The 23,479-nt window shown below is 38.1% G+C and overlaps 7 protein-coding genes across 22 annotated transcripts; 5 read left to right on the top strand and 2 right to left on the bottom strand.

Annotated features, from left to right (window-relative positions):
• Positions 1-217: 217 nt before the first annotated feature.
• RhoGAP93B (MyTH4 and RhoGAP_KIAA1688 domain-containing protein RhoGAP93B) lies at positions 218-7,220 on the bottom strand. Of its 10 annotated transcripts, none has more exons than XM_076364972.1 (11): positions 7,069-7,220; positions 5,696-5,800; positions 5,234-5,372; positions 4,585-4,788; positions 4,019-4,496; positions 3,353-3,916; positions 2,800-3,186; positions 2,524-2,712; positions 1,586-2,442; positions 1,065-1,508; positions 218-995 (listed from the first exon to the last, which is right to left on the bottom strand). In XM_076364972.1, the coding sequence occupies exons 1-11, from the start codon at positions 7,080-7,082 to the stop codon at positions 801-803; spliced, it is 3,576 nt and encodes a 1,191-aa protein (XP_076221087.1). In that variant the 5' UTR covers positions 7,083-7,220; the 3' UTR covers positions 218-800. The 10 variants fall into 10 exon arrangements, with proteins under 10 accessions (XP_076221087.1, XP_031830283.1, XP_076221090.1 ...); XM_031974423.2 differs by having other exon boundaries at positions 4,019-4,550; positions 4,624-4,788; XM_076364975.1 differs by having other exon boundaries at positions 2,524-2,679; positions 4,019-4,550; positions 4,624-4,788.
• Positions 7,221-7,234: 14 nt separating this feature from the next.
• Positions 7,235-10,818, top strand: LOC116426013 (ras-related protein Rab-18-B). Of its 5 annotated transcripts, XM_031974437.2 has the most exons (6): positions 7,235-7,384; positions 8,080-8,175; positions 8,459-8,593; positions 8,675-8,792; positions 8,880-9,197; positions 9,257-10,818. In XM_031974437.2, exons 3-6 carry the CDS (start codon positions 8,520-8,522, stop codon positions 9,419-9,421), a joined length of 675 nt encoding a protein of 224 aa, XP_031830297.1. In that variant the 5' UTR covers positions 7,235-7,384; positions 8,080-8,175; positions 8,459-8,519; the 3' UTR covers positions 9,422-10,818. The 5 variants fall into 5 exon arrangements, with proteins under 5 accessions (XP_031830297.1, XP_031830299.1, XP_076221092.1 ...); XM_031974439.2 differs by lacking the exon at positions 8,080-8,175; XM_076364977.1 differs by having other exon boundaries at positions 8,459-8,792.
• A 157-nt stretch (positions 10,819-10,975) lies between these two features.
• On the top strand, positions 10,976-11,829 carry LOC143174271 (uncharacterized). Its single transcript, XM_076364980.1, has one exon. The coding sequence runs from the start codon at positions 11,368-11,370 to the stop codon at positions 11,827-11,829; it is 462 nt and encodes a 153-aa protein (XP_076221095.1). The 5' UTR covers positions 10,976-11,367.
• A 337-nt stretch (positions 11,830-12,166) lies between these two features.
• Positions 12,167-14,182, top strand: LOC116425981 (uncharacterized). Its single transcript, XM_031974352.2, has 2 exons — positions 12,167-12,348; positions 12,454-14,182. Exons 1-2 carry the CDS (start codon positions 12,172-12,174, stop codon positions 12,760-12,762), a joined length of 486 nt encoding a protein of 161 aa, XP_031830212.2. The 5' UTR covers positions 12,167-12,171; the 3' UTR covers positions 12,763-14,182.
• Positions 12,795-16,896, bottom strand: LOC116426012 (protein RCC2 homolog). 3 transcript variants are annotated; one of them, XR_012998086.1, is made up of 5 exons: positions 16,482-16,896; positions 15,789-16,029; positions 14,871-15,718; positions 13,148-14,788; positions 12,795-13,071 (listed from the first exon to the last, which is right to left on the bottom strand). XR_012998086.1 is itself a non-coding variant. In XM_031974434.2 (4 exons), the coding sequence occupies exons 1-4, from the start codon at positions 16,680-16,682 to the stop codon at positions 14,618-14,620; spliced, it is 1,461 nt and encodes a 486-aa protein (XP_031830294.1). In that variant the 5' UTR covers positions 16,683-16,896; the 3' UTR covers positions 12,795-14,617. The 3 variants fall into 3 exon arrangements, 2 of the variants coding, with proteins under 2 accessions (XP_031830294.1, XP_031830295.1); XM_031974434.2 differs by having other exon boundaries at positions 12,795-14,788; XM_031974435.2 differs by lacking the exon at positions 16,482-16,896 and adding an exon at positions 16,281-16,475 and having other exon boundaries at positions 12,795-14,788.
• Positions 16,897-17,371: 475 nt separating this feature from the next.
• LOC116425883 (AN1-type zinc finger protein 2A) lies at positions 17,372-19,995 on the top strand. Its single transcript, XM_031974153.2, has 3 exons — positions 17,372-17,678; positions 17,770-18,081; positions 18,161-19,995. Exons 2-3 carry the CDS (start codon positions 17,786-17,788, stop codon positions 18,492-18,494), a joined length of 630 nt encoding a protein of 209 aa, XP_031830013.2. The 5' UTR covers positions 17,372-17,678; positions 17,770-17,785; the 3' UTR covers positions 18,495-19,995.
• Positions 19,996-20,787: 792 nt separating this feature from the next.
• pch2 (pachytene checkpoint 2 protein) lies at positions 20,788-23,024 on the top strand. Its single transcript, XM_031974154.2, has 6 exons — positions 20,788-21,031; positions 21,140-21,296; positions 21,358-21,549; positions 21,634-21,861; positions 21,931-22,278; positions 22,343-23,024. The coding sequence occupies exons 1-6, from the start codon at positions 20,982-20,984 to the stop codon at positions 22,634-22,636; spliced, it is 1,269 nt and encodes a 422-aa protein (XP_031830014.1). The 5' UTR covers positions 20,788-20,981; the 3' UTR covers positions 22,637-23,024.
• The last annotated feature ends 455 nt before the right edge of the window (positions 23,025-23,479 follow it).

Here is a 23,479-nt window from a genome sequence, read left to right as displayed (position 1 = left end):
ACTGGTAACTTTCGTTTGGCAACAAAAGAAGAATGGAAAAGATAAGAAAAATTGTTATAAATTAGAAGTAAGAAAACAGCTGCCAGTCACGCACGGTTGTGTCGTGCACCCTCGGAAATCGTTTCATTGTTCTCGTCGAAGTGGAAGATTGAAACGAAAGAATGTTCGTTGTAAAAACAGGTGAGTGAAACCGGAAGGAAAAAAAAACACAGTTGAATACAGCTTGCTAATCCTTTGCAATGTTTACTCCTCGATAAACGTTGTACACGTCAAATTCGTCGCTTATACAAAAAGATCATCGCGGAGTGCAGCTATACACGGTAACACATGATTTCTGTTATCTTACACGAGATTCAACAATAATCGAGTAAAAAAGCCGTCCGCGTTACGGTCAACGCGGTAACAAGGGTTGGTAAAATATATAATATGATATATAGTGATATACATAATATAATAATAATCTCTATCTGTATAACATATAATTTGCATATAAATAATAAATAGGGAACGAGGAGCGAGGGGGAGCGAAGGGGGCAAGTTGGAAACTCGGTGAGATTAGCTTGGTAAAGTTTTCGTAGCACTAAAGATTACGGTTGAAGAACATCGAGGAACGGGATTATTGGGGTCCGGTGATGGCCAAGAGAAACAAAACGACAGAGACGACGAGAGAGAGAAAGAAAAACGAACTGTGAAAGATAATATAGAACGGTGAAATAACTAACAATACTTATGAATATACAGCTGATTTCATTTGGCATAGTAGTCTAGAGCGTTCTTTCTTCTAGCGCAGTAGAATAAGGTCAGTGAAGATCATCGACCCAAGCGGTTTCTAATGACTCGATAAGAGTACGAACAAAAGCCATTTCTTTTCGCGCGTTCTCCAAGATCACGCGCGGATCTTGCGAGGTGCACCGCAGTATGTTCGGCGCCATCACCATCGCCAGATTGTTCGCGTCCATTTTGGTGCGGGCAACCACCTCGGGTCTCGCGAATATCTAGAAGAAAATCCTCATGAAATATCTACAGATCGCATCATTTACCAATCCACAGAAACTATTATTCACCTGTAGAAACCGTATCAAGTGGCACAGCACCCGACGATTCAGGTCGGGCAATCGATCGACGAGCGCAGCGACGTTCGCTGCGGACACCTCGGCGTCGTCGTGTCTCATCGAGACGCACTCCGCGTAAAAGGAATCAGGTATCAGCGGCTCGTACAGCTCGCGTACCCATAGTTTCAACAAAGAAGCGGGCGCGTGAGCATCCTGGGGAGCAGCCAGAATCGTGCCGTCCTCGAACCTGTCCAGGCAAGCCTTCAAAGCGCTAACCTCATCCGCGTCCGCGGACACCCTGAAAATACCCTCGGTCAATATACCACCGCGGGCCAATACCTGCCGTGTTAGCGTGGTTTGTATCCATGGTAACTCTCGGTTCGGGTATCTGTCTCTTTGCAACGCCATCACTTCCGAGAGCGTCGCCCCGAACATAGACGCTCGGAAGATTTGAATCTGTAACAGTGAACGACGAGAGAATTATTAATATATTAATGAAAGAAATCTGGAAGGGTGAATATGATAGAGCGTACCCTTGCTTGATCAATGTCTTCTATGGTAGCCTTTCGTGGTTGCCGCTTGCCGTGCGCACCGATTCGCTGAAGGCGTCGACAGGCGACTGTCGCGTAGTGACTAACCTGAACGTGGATCGGCCACTTGGCCACTTCCGGGAACTGGAAATTCGGATCGCGGTGTCTGTTCATGTAGCCTTCAAGATAGGGCTCGAACGTTGCGCTAGGTGGAACGAAGGCCAGGCAAACGGCCATCAGCTCCCAGCCACGGCGGAGGCTCTCTTTCCGCGGATTCTCTGTGGTTTGCCTGCAGATCTGAACGTACAGTTCATCCCGTAACGGCGGCTTCGAGAACGCGGTATTTACAATGTCCATAGCCACACTGTCCAACGTCATCCCTACGTTTGCCTTCCGGTCACCCATGTACACTTGCACCAGCCTGAATAAATTGCAAGCCTCCCGTTTCAGTAGCTTTTCCCCGTCCACGACGACGAGCATCGGTTGCGGTATAGGATCCTTCGACCAGCTCAGAATGTCTCGAACGCTGAACTTCTTCCGGAAGAGAAGTCTCAAACCCTTCGGTCGCCCGCAGTTCAAGTTGAGATTGTCTTGTGCGTATTTCTCGATATCGCCGCCGCCGGCACTGTCGTTTCGTCTTGCCTCTTCCGAGTCGACGTTGTCTACGCTGGTACCAATCGTGGGTAGGGAACTGATGGTACACGTTGGTACGGTAACTTGTCTCGTAGTCGTCACGCTGTCACGGATCTCTGTTTGCGATATGGTATTCGGTGGTGACGGTGGTCGCACTTGTGGCCTCGTCAGCGTGTCCGCAGTGTTGTAGTAAGTCGCTAAGCCTGCGGTGTCGTAATTACCTAAATCTGTGTGTGACAATAAGGAGAAATGGTTTTGATCATCTCTGAAGAGAAAAATGTCTTGGTTACTTGTCTCTAGCCACTGACCTGCGTAATGATCTTCAAGGTACTCTTGGCTAGAAGAATCACCCTGGTTGCTGGCTGCCTCGTCATCTGCGAACTGATCATCAGAATCGTCTTCGGCTCTCCCGCCGATATCCTCGCCTCTTCCGCCCTCCTCGTCCAAGGAATCGTCACCTTCTTCTACCAACAAAGGATCTCCGAACTTATAACAACCTACGATACGAAGAATAGTGTTGGATATACTGTTCGTGCGTGTGCTCGTTGATTATCATACGGTTCGTGGGACGCGAGGATGCTCACCTGAGAGTTTCGCCTGTTGCAGAATATAATGTTGAAGCGGCAACAAGTAATCGGCGTCGGACAACGGATTCCCGTAGAATGGAGACGGAGGCGGACTCGGGTTCCCGTTGCTTCTCTTCTTCTTACTGTCGTCCCCTTCTGTGAGTCCCTCCGTCTCCTCACCTACGGCACTATTACTGCTACTATTACTGCTATTGCTACTGCTAGTGTTGCTGCTGAGCCTCTGCCTAGGTTGCTCGTGGCTCTGACTTATTAAGTAACGTTCATGCATCGAATCGTCATCCCTGTCCCTTCTCCTCGATTGCTGCTGGTGCATCTGCTGTATCTTTTGCTGCTGCTTCTGTTGCTGTACAAAACTGTAGCTTCGAGCTAATGGCTGCGGCACACCTTGAAGAAACATGCACCGTGAAACTAACACCGGACTAACTATAGATGTGAGTAGTATTTAACCCTAGAAAGATTGGGTGGAGTCTTAACGGGCTCAGTGTTTCTTGAAGCGTCGAAGGTGATCAATCTTTCTGGAGTTAATTAAACGATCGAGAAATCTACTTACAATCCATCGAGTTATTGCACGCTGTGTTCCTTCTATACTGTTTCTCTCTGTCGCGTTCACGCTCTCTCTCCCTCTCCGCAACCTCGACGCTCCTTTGCTTCGACGCGCCACTTAAGAGTCCTCCGGTGCCCCTGACAAGGCTTTTCTGAACCCCTGATGGTTCATTCCAATCCGCCATCATGACGTTGTACGCATCTTTATTTGCTTCGGAAAGGGACACCGAACCTCCGTGATGCCTTCTTCCTATACTACCAGTGTTATCTTGCTTATTCATATTACGCGAATGCATGGAACTTGGATAAAAGGCTGACGTGTTTGTCTTGTCCAAACTATTTACTCTTTCCCTATGATGAATCTCTCTTTCCCTATCTCTATGATAACGGTTACTACTTTCCACCAGGGAGCCATACTTCTCGCCCTGTGATTTATAACTATGACTCAATTGAACTTCTGGCGGACGGTACGGTGGCATCTCTTGCCTGAATATTCTAGACTCCATCAACGAATCACGATATGGCGAAGTGCTCGGTTCAGGACCGTATGAGCCTCTACTACTTTCCCTACCTAGAACGTTAAGCCATGAATGATCTCGGTGAACTCGATGAAGCTTTTCAACGGGAATAGCATAGCAACTTATGAATTACAAAACTTAACTCACATTCTTACCATTTTTATTCTTTTCCAATTCTAAATTCCCTGCCCTAACCTCGCGTTGCGAGTCAACAAATGTCTTCTTCTTGAAGAGAGGGGTGCTAGTTGAAAGCGATAAACCTAATGGCGGTGGTTCACCCAGCGGCACAGACTTCTGATTCTTCACACTTTCCAATGTTCCGCTCTTATGGCCCCTGGCTTCCAATGTACCGCTGTGCTGTCTGGGAGATGATTGTGCTTGATTCGCTGGCGTTTGGGTGGCAGAACGATGATGATGCCGGTGCGGAGAGTCCAGCAGTCGGTAGCCGGTCGATTCCAAAGACGTTCGACTGTGGGATACCGAACTGTCGCTAGAGCGTCCAGAATCTTGCGAATGATTATGCTGGCGACGAGCTGTCGGGACTTCATGATGCCTATGATGCCTGTTGTTGTGGTGATGATGGTGATGATGATGGTGACGTCTTGTGGATGGCGATGGAGAAGGAGGAGACGTCTGGAGGTCCACACCAACACCAGATATTCGTGTTTTATTTACACTACCACTTTGCTATAACAAGAACAGTAACATAGTATTCGCTTACCAATTCCATAAAAGAGTTGTTGTAGAGTGGGGACCTTACCAACGAAGAAGACAAATTGGAACTTTCTTGATGACTGAACCTTGTAGATCGACTAACAGAAGGAGTTTGTGTCTGGGTGGATACAGATTCTTTCTTTCTTGGCTCGGTTGATTTCTGAGTATCAACTCCACTGCTGCTTGCTGGCTCTGTATTCTGCTTTAACGTCTACCATATGTTTGAAATAATTATTCAGAAAGTGCTTGATGCAAAAACTTAGAGTATTGTTAAAAATTCTAGGTAATGCCCATACATATTGCAATTTTCAAAGATTATCAGGCTTTTCTCGTGGTACTTTTTTTCTCTTAGCTACAAACATCTATTTATAGCCGAAAGGAGAGCAGACAGCTCACACACTTATAAGTTCAGCATTATACACATTGATACATGATAATACAGAGAAGCTCGAGAAACATGTTTGTACACAGTCATTATTGACATATGTGTAAATCAAATATTGTATTCAACAAGTCAACAATAATGGATGCTATCATTTCTTAAAATTCAAGATATTTATACGACCCACCTAGTTTTTTGGGACAACCATAAACGCTATCAACACCGCCACCCATACAAATTTGATATTTATTATCAGTAAAAGTGAATCACTCACCTGAAGCTTTGCTAATGGTATGATGTCACAATCACTTGGACGGTGCCAGACAGTTTTTAGGGAGGTTGCATTATAATAGTAAAACCGTGAAGTATTTTGATCAAATAGTTCCCACCATTGGTTGTTATCAGTTTTCTTCCTATAATTATTAGCAGAACTATACGAACTATATATTAAAGTGTGTAATGTTAGAAAAATCACAGAACTCCAAACTGAACATTTACAAAATTCGAATTATGTGAAACATTGAAATTCAGAACATGTGCCATAGTAGAAATCTCTTTCAATTATAAATGCTTCCTATGTGATAAAGGCAGAACCTTATATGTACAATGATAACTTTCACCGAGCTAATTAGATCAGAAATACAACTGAATCTTAGTCAAGTAATCATTTCTCTTTCTTAGAAAGTTGGGCTTTATAATACTATTGTATTGTAACAAAGAAAAATATAAGCCTTACACTGGCACACCAGGTGGAGGATCCCATACACATTCTCCAGTCGTAAGATTTGCATACATATGCTCCTTTGTACGAGGTTCTATGATTTCGACCCATTCCATTCTACTGTAACCATATATAATTTATTAATATTTTATACCTTGGTTACACATATGTCCACTGCTGGTATAAAAAAAAAAGAAAAAAATATTACTAATACAAATCTCTCCTCCTCCTAGATATATTTTTAATTCGCAATACCGAACAAACGGAATATATTTAAACAATTCTAAGACTCGTGACATTTAAAACTATTCATACTTCCTATAAACGCACATTAAACCACTAAGGCGTGTAGGGTGAATAAAAGATAAATTTGTTGCTCGTTTTTATCGCTATAATTAAAAATTCTAAAAATAATACAACAAAGTCAGGAAGAAATTGCGAATAACACAGGAAGAACGCGATTAAATACATTTATGCAACGAGCGGGTTCACGGAGCGGTCCGTTCCGTTGTCGGTGCAGCAAAAGAAATTGCAAATCACTCGGATCAACCGTAAGTTATAAATAATTAATCAATAGCATTCTGCCGAATCTACGGTAAACCGTGGCGAGGCCGTCGTTTATCGGGAATATCTTTCTACGTACAAGAAAAGAAAAAAAACACGCACATACCATACACACACACACACATACGCGCGCGCGCACACACGAGTGAACACACACACTAACAAGGGATCAGATAATCGCAATAATGGTCTCACTGTCAATGATCACGGGGGGAAACAGGGTAAAAACAGAAACAATTTAAAATCGAGCGAAGGTTCCGTCGTGATAAAAGGGTGTTCACCCCCACCCCATAACCATAAATTAAAAGGAATGCTAGCCGTAATACGAGCAACTGTCTGATGTCATGCTATCTGTTTAATTGACTGAATAGGCAGCAGAAATTCGTCCGCACATAGTTGTATACAGGAGCGAAGGGAAAAGAAAAAAATTGAAAGTGACAAGAGCGAACGAGCGAGCAAACGTGCGAGCGAGAGATAGTATGGGAGTGAAGGAGCTAGCAGGAGAAAGAGAAAAAGACGGAAAGGAGGACGGGAGCAAGACCCACGATAATATATCCCATAGGAGGTTTGAAATGCGATGGGGATTCGTTTCGGTGATCGAAACCCACCCAGTTGTGAATCGGAATAATCGGAGGAAGCACAAGAAACACGGGTTCCCGTGGCTCGAGGATCACGACCGAGCCTCTTTCCCAAGAAAACTGGGACGGGTCACTGGGAAAAAAATTCACTATCGATCTGCGGAAACATAGCCCCCACAGAGGCGGGCCGTGTGTCTCGCCGCGGATCACCGTTCCCCTAGAAGCGGAAATAAATAGTCCTCTTACCCGTCCGATGCCATCGCGGAAAATCAATCCCCCGTCGCGAGAACGAACACAAAACACTTTCACGTCACCTCGGGAACACTTTGTGACACTTCACGGGCACGACGACGGTGACACTTGGATGTCGCAACGTCCCATTTCCACAAGCGCGAGCGACGCAGCCCCTTCATGGCAGCCTACCGGCGGCCATCTTTTTTTTTCCGTCGGCTCGGCTCGCTTTATCGTTCTGCCACTATAGCGAACCGAAAACTTACTTCGCCCGTGATTTCGTGCACGTACGGGCATGGGATCGCGCACACAGGTTTTCCAGTGCTCGCCGGTGAGTACTCATGAGAGAGACCAGCGAGTTTAGGGTACAAAGCTCGCGCGGATGGCATGCTCGATGCGACACGGTTTACTTGTCTTTTTCCCCCTTTTTTTCCCTCGTCGATCGCGGTATTTCGCGGATTTTAAGCCGGCCCGAGCATCGATCAAGTATCTTCGCGCCGGTTTTTTCAGTGCTGTCACCGGGGATTCACATTTTTTTGTAAAATCCGGCTACGGCGCGGCTGGCGAAACCGTTATCGTCTGGTATGTCATAACGCGAACGGACGGGCAAGGTTAGGAATTCGAACGGCCATATCTTTTTCCATTTCGGAATATATAATTTTAGCCGAGGAATTCTTCGGGTCACTTGTTCCACGTTACGGGCTTCATCGTGTCCCCTCGATACAAGGAATTAGTAGGTACGATTCGGTAGTTCGTCTTGATATTCGCAAGTGGCACGTTCGTAACAACTATTTGACCATTTTTGTCGTTTCGGCGAACAGTTCGTGAGGAACGTTGTCCACTATCGTTCGATGTAATTTCGTGGTTTGTTTCGCGTTTTTGTTTCGTGAAATTGAAAATGAATTAACACACTAAATAGAGGCACGATTCTTTTCCATTCAATAAGTGTTGGAAATGTATAGAAGCGACACCTGTATTGTTTAGCTGGCACTCTTCTAACTGTTTTGACGTTTCTCTTATCGCTAGGTCACGTTTATGATGTAGGTGCTTGTAATTGATAATGTGTTGATTATTACGAAGTGATTGCCAATGAGTTAGCTTCGAGTGACGTCGTATTCACAGGTAAGCTTTTGTTCAGAGCTTTGATACATTTGTCTTCCTTCATTGAGAGAGATTGAATTCTCTATTTTTGTTCCCCTTTTGTTAGATGTACCTACAAGTAATCTATTATTTTATGTACCAGTAAATATCTTTAAAACAATCTGTATTTCTCATTGGTATTTCATCATTAGACAATGTTCCAGTTGGTTAGTTTTAATGACAACATGTCGGTGATGAATTCATTGTCCTTGTTTCCTGGTATCGGAGTATCTCTGTGCATTTACAAAGAAATCTCATGTTGCAGCAATTATTTGTGTTCGCACTAAGAAGGAGCAATATTTATTGGTCATTTCACGGTTCCAGTCATGGAGACAGAACACGATATATTGACAAAGTTAAAGCTGTTAATTATAGGGGAGAGCGGTGTTGGGAAGTCATGGTATATTTTTCAAATTAAATACTTTCCTATTTTCATATGTAACACAAACAGGTCTGTTCATATATCAGTTTTTGTCACCAGCATCCTGATAAGATTTATAGAGGATACGTTTGAAGAGAATACGAAGATCACAGTTGGTATAGATTTTAAGACTAAAGACATTGTACTCGATGGTAATAAGATACAGCTTTCTATCTGGGTTAGTTACTTTTGTTTCAACATGTAAGATTCGATTACAAGTTAAAACTTAACTTTAATCCTACAACTGAATAAAAATTCATTGCAGGACACAGCTGGAGAAGAACGTTTTCGTACTCTGTCGCCTAGCTATTATAGAAATGCCCAGGGTGCCATATTGGTATATGATGTGACGAAGGAGGATACGTTCAAGAAGCTGGAAAAATGGTTGAGCGAATTAGACACTTATAGCCACAAGGAAGACATTGTCAAAATGGTGGTAGGCAATAAGATTGATTTGCCAGACCGGAAGATTAGTACTCAGGAAGGCTTGGAGTTCGCTAGGAGACATCAAACGTTGTACATCGAGAGTAGCGCTAAATCAGCAGATGGGATTAACTATGCCTTTGAGGAACTTGTACAAAAGGTAAAAACTTTTTCCTTTTAACTTGATAGGTAGAGAATTAAATTGCATTGTAACTGTAGATAATACAAACACCGGGTCTTTGGGATCGGAACATAACCAGACACTATGATAATGGTAGTGTGAGAGGAGCGAAGTACAGAGGAAGGAGGGATATACAGTTGGTAGACGACACACTAGAACGTCCGCCTGAAATGTCATCGAATTGTTATTGCAGCGTGGTTTAACTGCCGTGTGATATAACATTCAATCAGTGATAACTACAACAAAAGTTACTCCTTAAATATAGTTTAACATTAATTACAAAATTAAATTCTGATTTGTGGGAATTTAAAGAACAAACATGAGTAACTCAGCATGTTAATTGTTTTGTGTTAATATATCGGAAGAAAAAGTCTTTTATATACGATGGGTGATAAAAAAAAGTATCATGCATTTTACATATAAATTAGAACTGTTCATGTTCAACTCGCGGTTCGCGCAGCTCTAGAGAACAGAACAAATAATTTTCTGTTGTCATATTGGCTGATAAAAGTAAAGAGGGCGTATGTTGAGTAAGTGGGGAGGAACGAGAAGATTTTAATTCTATGCTGGCAGAAGCCGGGTCAGTCGTGATCCAAAATTTATTAGTTAAACTTGACCTGGCCAAGCCTGCACCCAACTGTCTCAGTGACCGCTTTTCGAGGGTTCGCGTGGAGAGAATAATAAAATCATTTTAATAAATTAAAAACACGATTATAATGGGGGATTAAGCTATATAAGCTGAACACGCTATTAGCTTTTCTTCAAAATAGTCCCCTGTGTATAATGTACATTTGGTCTAACATCGCTGCCACTTGTAAAAAAGATCGTTAGAAGTCTAGCTAATGAGAACCTATTTAGCTTCTCTGTGTTGTGTGTTTTAATTGTGCCGAAATCGTCAAATCTCTTCTAGAAAATTGGAAAATATGAGAGGAAGCAGAGGCCTAAGGTTTAGGGAGCATAAGATTATAATGGCGTTGCGCTAAAATATATCTGTGCTAGTGCTGTGAAGCAAATATAATTATTATTAATACTTTTTTTTTTATCAAACCTCGTATGAATTGAGAATATATATATGAAGTTGTTTTCAATTAATAATTTTCTCATTTAGCAGCTGAATTTTATATAGACATTTGTAATACTAAATTTGTATTCGTGTAAATATGTCTTGCATACATACACAAGTTAAATTAATAGATCTAGTAAAATTTTATTGCTACCGCGTTCAGAAATTATAGCTTTTACTTTATGTAGCATTTAAAAACTCCGTTGCTTTATTTACACCTTCATAAATGAACTACCTTTTGCACAAACTATGAATGCAATGCATATCGTCATCGATACATACGTACTTACATGTATCATTGCGTGACATTATATTTATACATTTTTTCAGTCTTTCAACTTTATATGCGCTTTTCTTTTTGTGAAGGTAAGATATGTAATAAGTGTTGCATAGATGAAACCGTTATAGTGTACTTGTAAATAAAGTACTTTCTGTATTTCATGCAGAAACCTGTACCAGTGTAGGTTTCGGATCTTCTTGATTTTTAAATGTTTTTATGAAATCAATAATACATGCCAATATAGTTAATTGAAACAATTGCCTACCATAACATTTTCTTCTAATCATCTATTTAACGTAACTTTTATTTCGAAAGTTGATTTATATATATGTACATCAATGAAACATGATGTGTCAGAAAATTCATATGAATACAGAAAACGAATATGTTAAAGATAAAAGGTAGCCCTTAATTTTAATTTTTCGAAGAATTAACAATTTTATAAATGAAACTTTCCGCGTTTACAGAAATTCTTCTGTAACATATTCATGTTCGTCAACAGAAGAACTGTTAAGTAAAACAAAATTAAATATCATTTTAACAAATAGAGGTCTTCAAATATATGGTACATGGAGTAAAACCAAATTCTTAGAATTACTTGCAAATAAATTAAAACAATGTATTCAAAGTCAAATAAGTTCGACAAAATTGCGTACTGAAATTGTAAATGAGAAACGATTATGGGTCACCATACATAGTGGATTATACAATATGTATGTTTTAAGAACATTACAAAAAAATGGTAACTATCAACGCTATAGTTATATTATTAACAAATTTTTCATTGATTGCATACTATTCCAGGTATGTCCATGTACACTATTGCAAAAGCAATGAAGCTCGGCCTTATTAGTCTTAATTCATGTGAACTTTCTTATTTTAAATGTTTCCGCGTTGATTCGTACATATTAGAATTCAAAGACATGTGGATTGACAAACTTAGCTATGAATTAATATCAAATTTAAGAACTACTGGTTTAAAAGAATTAGACTGTTGGCACATTATAATACATGGAGTAGAACTTCAAAGCTCATACATGCTTTGTCACTTACTGTTCAGTGGTATTGACATTCCTGGGATTCTTAATTGGCAATCTTCTCTTAAGCAAGCATCGCATAAGATTCCGAAATTCTTAAATTATATTGGAGTAGAAGAAGAGGTAATAGAATTAGTAGAACAATATGGAATTAACGAAGAAATCGAACAAATGTTGACTGATATTGGCCTGAATCAATTTAAAGAAGAATGTTCACATGTAAGGTTCTAACAGCTAATTTTTTTATTCTAATTTCACCATATCTACTCGCATATGATATTAAATATAACATACAGGAAATAATATGTGAATGTGTCTTAACTATTTTGGAATCAGATACTTGTAATTTACAAATAATGAATAGTCTGAGCAAAATGACTGAGTCTGATAGCATTTCCACTGCTTGTGATGTATCAGATCATTTGCAACGTGATTGCCAATGTTATCTTACAGTAGGCAGAAAAACAACAGAAGAACAGATTGTTCAAAGAAATGATTATTTAAGGTAAACGCGATTAATTATTAAACTTACTAAACTTCTACTCTTTACTTTGATATCATAGACAGAATGTTATGGTGCCAATAGCATGGGCAATGGCTAGAACTTTAAAATACAAACCGTCAGACCCTCTGCACTATCTAGCATATGAGCTATTTCATTGGAAACACGGTAATATTAATCAACAAAAGAAAGAAAGTATCAAAGAAAGTATTGCATTAGCTACAGTAGCAATGGATCGTAAACTAATTGTTAGCATTATCTATAATTCTTACTACTTCTTTTTAAATAATTTAAAAATATTTTCCAATGACTAATCAATAAAATGGCTTGATAAGCAATCCTTTTTTAAATAGCTGAGAAAACACATGGAACAGAAGAAGTTAATTAAAGATCAGAATGAGGAAGCCATGAAAAATATTCCTTGTATAATTTGTAAGAAGCGTCAGGAGTTACATCGTATTAAGGAAGCTTGTTGGAAATGCGTAACCAAGCCAATAACGAAACAGGAACCTTGTGAATTTCCAGAAGTATGCAGTTCATGCAAAATGGAAGTACTATCAAAGAAACTCGAGTCTTGCCAACTTTCTCAATACTGTAGCTCCTGTAAAATCGATAATGCTTCATTAAACAAATTTGAAGCTTGCCAACAGTTCTACGCATAATACCTTCAAAGGGTGAACACTTTAAAACACCGTTTAATAGAAATTGCTTAAAAAATTCGTTTATTTTGTAATTTTCCTTGTACACTCGTCTCCCGTGTACGAAAACAGATACTGGCTGTATCCGTGCGTGAACAATTAATGAAATTGAAAAGGAATGAATGCTCGACATCACAAAATACACTCGAAATGTATCGTGGCAGTGATGTGCTGTGATCGCATCTTGTAAAAAAGTATAAACAACTTATTGTTAGTTTTCTAAATTCCTCGCGGAGTCTCTTCTTTCCTTGTGGCATCTATCAACACGTAATTCTAAAATAAAATTACAATATAAAATTCCGATTACACTCGCTACGGGGGGGGATACGAACAGTTTAAAAATACGAACGCGTATACATTTCAAGTTCCGACGGTGTACGATGTTGCGAACCGCGTTTTATTACAATCAACAGAGTGTATACCGTTCGCTACGACTTTCCTTGTTTTTGTTCGTGTAACTGCAAAGCAACTCTTAGTTTCGTAAGTATGATAAACAATGCTGGTATTTTGTGGAAGCATTTTTACGTTCGTTCGAAACGGAACAGAAGGTCTGCTGTTGGATCGTCGAATAGACGAGCTTCGAAAATATCAGCATCAATAATACCCTCTATGTGTCTATTATAAAAGAAAAAAACATCAACCGTTTTAAACCATAAGATACGGTTCGTTATAATTAAACCGTGGATGTTGCGCACACGGGAAAACGGATGAGAATTGAAGAAATTTAACGATGACATTCCTATTTTTACACAAATAAATTCTTCAACGAGGAACATAAATATGTCCGTTTCAAGTTCCAGCTTAATAAATAAAACTTTAAAAATGTACGTTCGCATAAACATCCGCGGTCTAGTTATAATTAATTCTACATCGTCTTTGTATACAAAATATAAAACTGATTTTTTGCAGGTTTAACACTCGCGTTTCGCTGACTGGCACGGGGCCTTCTTGTACATATACATATATATGTATATATATGTATATATATATATATATATGTGTGTATATATATCGTTATACATTTATTGTAAAAGAAGAAAAAAATGAAACGTTGCTCGGCAACACCAGGTTTCAGCAGTTTCTCTTTTAAAGAGTCTTCTAATCGACGGGAATGAAGGAACGCGACAGCTCCGATTGTCCCGCGGACCGCGAAGTGTTAATGATTCAGGTACTACTGCAATGAATCAATGATACAGGCTATTTTTCCACATGTCGGGGTAAAAAGGAAAAAATACGTGAAAACGGAAAAAGTACGGATAGTGAATCTCGGTGAAATTCCATAACGGGTTCCTGTCCGGTTTCCAGCACTCTTCTGCATACATGTTTTCATTTCTGATCGAAGATACAGAGATATTTCAATAAAATAGCAACGTATCAAAATATATTTTTCTGCATCTATCTGTTTGGTCTATAATCCTGAGCTACTAACAAAAACGGGGGTTCCCTATTCACGGTAAACGTTCGTTCGTTCGTTTGTTCGTTCGTTCGTTCGTTCGTACGTTAAGTAAAAGTGGAAGTACATATAATAAAGTAATAACTTTTAAGTCTGTAGTCAATATGGACGTTTCCTGAGCGGTCTGTTCCGAGAGCCGCTCTCACAGATCTTCCTCCTCCTCCTCCTCCTCCTCCTCCTCCTTTTGTCTACGATTTTTCTCGGTTATCGGGACAACTTATCGATTCGAATGTGGCGATACATTTCTGGGGTTTTTATGATCCGTTCGTGGGGCGGTTGTGATGAACACAGAAGAACTTCTTAGCACGCTGATCGAGTAATCTTTTCGTAGCTTGTTACCTCTATACGTGTTGCGGATCGTGCGATCTAAACGGAATACACTTGAAGCTTATTGATCTTAGCTTTCTCTTCCTCGGACTCGTCTCGGCAGATCATGAGCGTGTGAGAGACACCGCAGGCAATGGCAGTGATGTATAAACCTTCTAACGCTTTCACTTCCATCGGCGTGGTCGAAGATTTCCGCATTTCACCGAAACCCTAAATCAATTGGCAAAGGAATAATGTTTTAACGTAAGACTGTTTTCAAGTTCTCTTCAATATTATTAGGAAAATGACTTACCAGTTCGCCAAATGTTGGACTGGCGCCCCAAGCAATGACTGAATCATCGGCCGCGACCACCACGCTGGTTTGTGAACACCCTACGCATCGAATTTCCCAACCTGATAAGTCTTGAATCGGTTTTGGGTACATGTTAGCTTCTCCGGTACGTTTCGTTTGGCCGAACATCAAGGCAGAACCGTGCACGTTGATGGCAATGCTGTAAGTACTGCCACAGTGGACAGCTCTAACGCCACGGCTCTGTGGCTCGAAGAACTTGATCAGACGAGGTACCAACTCGTCTCTTTGCTCGTTATGGCCTAAACGACCGATGCCGCCGAATCCCCAAGAAAACGCGCGGTTTTTGCTATCAATCGCGACGGTGTGATAATGGCCACAACTAAAGTCCGTAATCTCGACGCGGTCCAGCGGCGTGACATGACCGTCTTTTGCTCTCTCGACGTACAAAACGATTCTTTTAGGCACTTTCTCAAAGTGGAATGCCATCTTTGTGTTTGTTATGAAGTATTTGCCATCTGTATTATGGCCCAGAGCACCGTACTCGGGACTTCCGAACGAGTGTAAACCACCTTTAATGTCTAGGATCATCGAAAACTCTGCGCCGCAACCTATTTTCACTATGGGTGGTCCAGTATACTTTACTTTCGTCGCAGAAGCAATACAGGCATCGTTCTTCCCAACTCCACATTGTCCTAACTTATTGTCCCCAGCGGCGAATACAATTCCGCGACTCGTTAAAAATAAGGTGTGGTTACGACCACAAAATGCTGCTATAACGGTGTGTCCCCTTAATGCAGTAACTTCGGTTGGCTCATCTCGACGTTTAGTGTCTCCAATGCCCAATTGACCTATAACGATAAAAATGTTCTAGTTTCCCCGACGAAGACTTAAGAAATCTCTGATAACAAGAGTAGTTACCTTTATCATTTCGACCAAAAGCTAGACATCTGTTATCCTCAGTAACGACAATGCTATGGGAAGCGGCTGGACCAGAGGCAACCAATCTAACTCTTGACCCGTTCAAGTTTTTAAAAGTATGCGGCGTCCATAAGCTACGACCCACGTTAGGCTTGACCCCTTTTGGTGGTGCCTTGCGACCTGCCATTTCCCAATTCGTAAGACCACACATGAGCAATGTTCCTGGCTTTCCCCATCCTCCCTACAATAGACACGTATAGTCTCTTTGTTCGACAGAACAACATTGTTCTACAAAGTTTTCTCTCTACAAACTTTCATTTCTATTGAGCATGTCCAACAAAGAAATTTCTTTTTCTATTTTCGAATAGGGTACAGACAAGTAGAAATTTAAGTCCAAATGGTCACAAGTATGGAAAGTGGTAACAGATTTATTAGAGAAACATAGACATGAAAGTACAATGTACAGGAACTTCTTCTTGGTATTATTTGCACCTGTGAAGTCGATTAGCGTTGCGAATAGGGTGCACGATTCCCTTTCTTCGATAAAGAACATATTTCTTTTTTTTCAATGATGTTAGGAACGCGTGGTCGAGTCCCAAACTTAGCCAATGAGTCGGTTTTCCATCATCCAGGTTCGAGCGAGTCCTCTACCCGGGATAAACAAGCACACAAGAAAGATGAAAGTGTTCTCACCTCAGGTGGCGGCAATTCCGGGAAAATGGAGACATCGGTAAGATCATCTTCGGTAGCGTCCTCACCGTTGGCGTTCGAACCGGTCTCGGCGTCATCAACGTCCGAATCGTGCTCACTGGAAATGTCCTCATCGTCGTATTCGACCTTTCTCATTTTGCCACGGCCTTTCTTGGTCGTCGCACTTTTCCGTTTGCTCGACATATCGGCTGGCCTGGTTTATTTGAAATTAATTATCGGTTCAAAATTATTTTGCGGGACGCGGATACAATGACATTTATCGATGTAATGGCGCTGAGACCTGTACCGTTCGACAAATGGACAACAAAAACGCGGCCACCTGGCGCTCAAAAATCATAATAAAACCATGCTCCAGTGATAAGTACAAAGCAAACTCAAGTTTATGATTGTAAATCGCCGAGAGCGCGCTCCGTGTTCCACGCGTTTGGAACCATCGGAACGACCGGAACTGGAACACAATTTCCACGGATTGCGGGAAAATTCAATGCGTTCCTTTCGGGATTTATACGTGTAGATAAATATATGTAGATAAAATATATTACTTTTAATTAAATAATTGTATAATATATATTAATAAATATTTTATTATAGGTGAAAACCAGTTAATTCAGTAATGATTTTGTGAAGAGAAATTCTTGAAACATTCCTCGAACAGTAGGCGTCAAAGTGTAAAAAGGAAATCATCGAATTTTCATCGGATTGTTGTATTGAAGAAGACTAAATATGAGTTCAATATTAGTTGGTGAACGTGGAATTGGTCCATATGAAAATCTAACTAAATAACTGACTTTAAGTTATAGGGAGAACTAGGATAGAAATTTTCCCTAACGAAACTTTTGCTGTCGAAGAACATGCTATCTTTTGGCGAACTGATGAACCATCGAGAGCAACGTCATGCTTATTCGCGTTATTCCTTTGATGTCGTGAATGTTCCGTCCGTTTCATAAGCGCGTTATTAGTATATATTCACGTCAAATCCTAATGACTAGTCATTTACGTATATTGCTGTTGATCAAGCGTTTGTTTCACTTGTTTAACTAGAAAGCAAGGAAAATTTTTTGAAAATATATAAGAATTATCCTAAGTGATATTCACCATACTGTGATAAAAGGTAAAAGTGAGATGTTGATGTTGAACATTCAAGAGATATTCAAAAAGTTCAGTTTAACGTGATTGTAGGTACGTATTAATTTAAAATTGTCGTTGACCATGTATTCAGTAGTTCTCAAAGTACTTCAGTTTGTAAGTGTATTCTGTTGTGTCCTTTTAGAATCTCACAATAAAAAATGGAGTTTCCAAATTTAGGAGAACATTGCTCAGAAAATAGTTGCAACCGATTGGACTTTCTGCCATTAAAATGTGATGCATGCTCTGCAATTTTTTGTACTGAACACATATCATATAACCACCACAGTTGTCCGAGTGCTTATAAGAAAGATGTTCAAGTCCCGGTGTGTCCACTTTGTAATACACCGGTACCAACAAAACGCGGTGATCCTCCAGACATTGCAGTTGGTCAACATATGGACAATGAATGCCAGTCGGATTTAAGGAACCCAAGCAGAAAAATTTTCTCTAACAGGTGAGGTGTCATGATTATAGAGATTCTTTTATATTTTTGAAATTTATATATTAACAACCTATTTACTTTCCTTTGTCAGATGTTCAGCGAAAGGCTGTAAAATTAAAGAAATAGTACAAGTACGTTGTTCTGATTGTGGTGAGAATTTCTGTTTAAAACATAGACACCCAACGGACCATGCATGTATAGGCCAGGAAGAGGCTACCAGAAAGAGAAGATTGGACAATTTAGAAAATAATGTGAATGTGAATAGGAGAAATGGTGAAATAATGAAGAACTATCAAGGTAGTATGAGCGAGGATGAAGCTTTAGCAAGAGCTCTTCAGGCTTCCATGCTAGATGAAGATGTGGCTAAACGGCGTACACTGGAAGTTGTATCATCTGGAAATAGAGACAGATGTAGACTGTCTTAAAATCTTTTTATTCCATATAATCTTTCTGAACGCTTAAGGTACATTTTTTAATCGCACAAATCTAGAGAACATTACTTCCCCTTTTAAGACTTCAAATTTTGCTTACGATAAGCTGGGTGAAAAATGTTTAATGATGGCAGGAATAAGAATCAGCATTTTAAAAATTGACAAATCAATATGTACCTTCAGCTTTCTCTTTTACAATTTTAAGGAGGTGCTCTTTGAAACTTCATAGTCTATTTGTAAAAATACCTTAAAATCTACTTAATGGTAAACTCATTTCAGTAGGCTATATATTAAATATTAGTAAACGATAAACACCTTTTACTTCTCACATAAATATTATGGCTTATCAAATGATACAACAATTTTCTTACTTAAATAAAACTTATTACCTTTGATAGAAACTATAAGCAATCTTGAATGTACAAAGACGAACGTAGATACTTCTATTTCAAGTATTTGATTATTTAATATATCATTAATCATTGAAAATATATTTATTTATGAGATTTTAAAAATCTGTGTAAAGCAATCATATAATAGATAATTTCCTTTGTCGTGTTATGAAACTTTATAAGTTTTGTCTCTTCGTGAAATATGTATAAAATATTTTTTATTCGTCATTTGCGTTATCAATGTTTCCTTTATCGAAACAACAATAGTCTTCTAATAAAGTTATTCTATCTACACAAAAGTTAATCACGATCACACACTTTTTGCGTAAAAGATATAGCTCTAAATTGTTTGCAAAATTTTACATATTGTAAAAAGACTATTAATCTCTTTGCAACTTTCAAAACGAATTATCAACTACCTTCGAAATTCGCGTAAAAACTTTAAATGGTATCAAAAGGGCAACCTCGATAAAGAGTGCCTTAGTAGATAAGTAGAGCTTAGTGTTTATTAAAATGTATATTCAATTCATTATATAGTGATTAAGGCGTATCAATATAACATGTACAACAAAGAAAATGAGATTCACAATCTCTGGAATCTCTCGAGTCTAAGATAATATTTCATTTTATTTTTGGTTTCGTGAAAAGGGCGGTCATTCCACTGCAAACAAGAATAGTCTATACAATTATTCTTAATTTTTTCTATTTTTAATGTATAATTGAAATGTTTTATCTTCTGATACTCGCACTTTAAAACTCGAGAAAACCTATTTGTAAGCAATTCTGTGAACATTTTTAGCACAAGCAGAGAGTGGAATTAGGGTGGAAAATTCTACTTTATAAAATCTTTTATTATTTTTTGCGGTCGTTATATTGCATCAGGACTGGATTAATTGTCAAACAGTACTTATTGCAGTCCACCAGAGATGTGATTCGCCAATGAAGTCAACTTTGGATGCATTCCATTTTTTTCAAAGACGACTGAATGAATCATATAAAATATTAGCTACATTTATAGAATGATTGTGATTTTTCTTATGAAAAATGTAATTATACCGCAGTGACAATTGTAATTGTTAAAAGAAAAATAAATTTGTATATTTATCGAACATGTTTATCGTTTATGATCCCATAAGAAAATTAATAATGTTTCCAGTGGATCTAAAAAAATCTCTTCATTTTATAATATACTTTTATAATCTTCAAAGAAATAAAAAAGTAATGTAATATATGTTTATTTATAAATGTGTGAATATATATATATATATATGATTGTGGCGCCATCCGTGGCAAAACGTTCAAACTGGTAGACAAATGTTACCGATGTGGGAATTTACAAGGAAAGATAGTGGCGTCATCCGTGGTAAAACGCCCAAACTGGTAGACAAATGTTACCGATGTGGGAGTTCACCCGGATTGACTGTGGCGCCATCTATGTAAAAAATACTCTAACTATTAAGGCAACGAAGTTTGCGCATTTCACAGGATATGGAGTTACCCTATCGTTGCGAACGGGTGTCGTATCCTATGATGAGGGTAGCTAAATAGGTGCTCACTCTAGTGACACTCCCCTCACGAAAAGTTACCCTCTCTATACTTACCCTTACTTGTGGACTGAACACTGCATATAATTATTTACATACCAGTTTGGACAGCTCTTTTAGTAAAGATAGTGGGGGTAGGCTGGTTTTGAGTTACTAGCTGGAGGGGAGTAAATTAGACACTTCTGTCCTAAATATTCGGCAAAATCAGTCGTTATTAAATAACAATATATACATATATATATTACAATTACATTTTAACGATAAATATAAATAAATTGCAAATAAATTTCACTGGTTATTTATAAATAAATGTAGTTCTTCTATTGGAAACCAGGCATGAATTTTTCATCTTTCTCACACTGCCGTCTCTTTCCCTCTTACAATTGTTTGAAAGGCACCTGCGTATAAGTTTTAAACGTTGTTTAAATACTCATCCGGTTTCTGTGAACACGAGTAAAGTTTTAATCACAAAGGAACTGCAAGTTATATCCAGATTTTGTTTAAGACATTGTAACTTCTTGAAAGGTTTCTTTAATAAATATAAAATGGAAGGACCGGAGGTTTTACATGTAGAAATCTGTCGAAATATCAACAGGTATCAGTTATTCGCCAACATGCGTATTTTTATTTATATTATAATAAAGATTTGTTATTAATTTTCGTTGATTTTAAAAAAATATTTGTTTTGATTCCTTAATTGTAGTACTTTGTCGAATAATGAGATAGAGAAATTAGCATATGCAGAAATAAATGCATTGGAATATGTGACATTAGATGTTACTATGCATGGAGAAAATCTCTCGAATAACACTTTAAAAAATCATGTGGATTCTATAATATGTTCTACAAGCCATGGAGAGGTAATTCACAGAATGTAATGAATTTTGCTGAAATATATCAAAGTAAATCTGCTTGTTACAGAGAACTAATATGAAAGTACAAGGTGCAGCTTTAAAGTTTCATGTATATAATTTAACTCAAGAAGATGCTGCGACAGAAACAATGCAAAATGACTCTGAAGATTTGCCAGTATCTTCACATTGGATTTTACCTACAAAAGAATTTCATTCTTTGTGGGAGAATCTTTACTTCGATTCGAACATAAAGGAAGATGTTAGTTGTAATTTTTTTATTTTCTATACTTGTTTCAATGTTTATAACATATATGAAACTATGTATGTTTTTTACTTTTTTCAGTTGTTACATTTTGTAGAAACAACAATGATATTTTCAGACCATAGTGTTAATTCCAATATTATAAATTGGAATAAAGTGGTATTATTACATGGCCCACCAGGTACTGGTAAAACTACCCTGTGTAAAGCTTTAGCTCAAAAAGTAGCCATTCGTTTAGGAGAGCGATTTACTCATGGTGAATTTGTTGAAATAAATAGCCATAGTCTTTTTTCAAAGTGGTTCTCTGAGGTAATATTCTAATGCTACATTACATTGATAATAGTAATGAATCTATAAATAAATTTTGATTATTTCCAGAGTGGAAAACTAGTTATGAAGCTATTTAAAGAAATAAGAAACTTGCTTGAAAATTCACAAGCATTTGTTTGCATTTTAATTGATGAAGTAGAATCTCTAGCACATGCTCGTAAATCGTGCGCTAACGGAATAGAACCTACTGATTCTATAAGAGTAGTAAATGCATTATTAACACAGTTAGACCAAATAAGAAGATATCCAAATGTTTTAATTTTGACAACTAGTAATCTGTCTGAAGCTATTGATGTAGCGTTCATTGATAGGGCAGACATAAAACAATTTATTGGACATCCTACTTATCAAGCTATATATAAAATTTATGCTTCCTGCCTGAAAGAATTAATGAGGGTAAATGTATATTATTTTATGCAATTCATGGAATATATTGCTTATATGTATATATTTGTTTTAGGCAAAACTCATGGAACCAGAAGAGATTTTTGATTTACCTTATTTGAAGAAGTTGGGCTATGAAAAAAAAATGAGCACAACGAATAGTCTTAAGTTAATGGATCTTAGTCAGGAAAGTTTTGGTATGAGTGGACGAAGCTTAAGGAAAATTCCATTTCTCGCCCACGCTTTTTATTTGCGAACTAAACGGTGCACTTTGACCAAATTTTTAAGAGCGATGCATCTAGCTGTTAAAAGACAAAAGAACAATGAGACTGAAGAAGTTATTCAAGTGCTGCAAGCTCTGGATTTCTAATTAAGTTTTATTTAATATTTTTTACACATTATATTTATTTTATCATATTTGCGTTATATTTTTATCACAATGTATAAGAAGCAAGATCTGCTTTGTTCTTTTTTTATTCGTAAAAGCATCACATAGTGTCTCTTAATGGACAGTGTTGCTGTTAAAGCCAGTAATCACCAAAAAATTGAAACACTTCTTCTTCCAATCGATTCTTTGACTACTGACTTATTTAACTTGTGGAAACAAATTTTATATTAGGAGTATGATCTATTGATATACCTTGTAAATTTAACTGAATACATTTTCATTTTTTTTTACCAAATAAAAATACCTTTTATTTTGTAATTACAATTTTGTTTCAAGTGAGATTAAAAATAAATAATATAGACTCACAATATTTACAGACTTCTCGTGTTACACGAATCCTTATCTACATCTTGGGCGAACTCCTACCTCTTGGGGAATCCCAATCATCTCGGCACAAACTTATTAAATCTATGCGTATATACGCGGGAACTACAAACCATTAGGTATTACATAAAATCTAATTACCAATTAATTAAAGCCCTAAAATACATTTTACAAACCTGGAGTTCTAGAGGACTTTATATACAGTATATTTCTTGCCAAAAATTTCTTATTAAATCTTGTTAAGATTTTGCAATATCCGACACACCAGATTAAAGCTAAAAATGTCTATTTTAATATTAGGTCACTGCAAATAATAAAGAATTTTAATAACAAAATGTAAATTAAATAAAAAATTTATAAATAAATTTATATTTATTCTATTTACCCACATAGATTTATAATTATGCGTCAATGGGTTCAGCATTTTGTGGTAGATGGCGC

The sequence above is a fragment of the Nomia melanderi genome, chromosome 2 (assembly GCF_051020985.1).
Source record: "Nomia melanderi isolate GNS246 chromosome 2, iyNomMela1, whole genome shotgun sequence".
NCBI classification, from domain to species: Eukaryota; Metazoa; Arthropoda; class Insecta; order Hymenoptera; family Halictidae; genus Nomia; species Nomia melanderi.
Note: the sequence above shows the minus strand (reverse complement) of the source record. Positions and strands in the feature narration are given on the sequence as shown.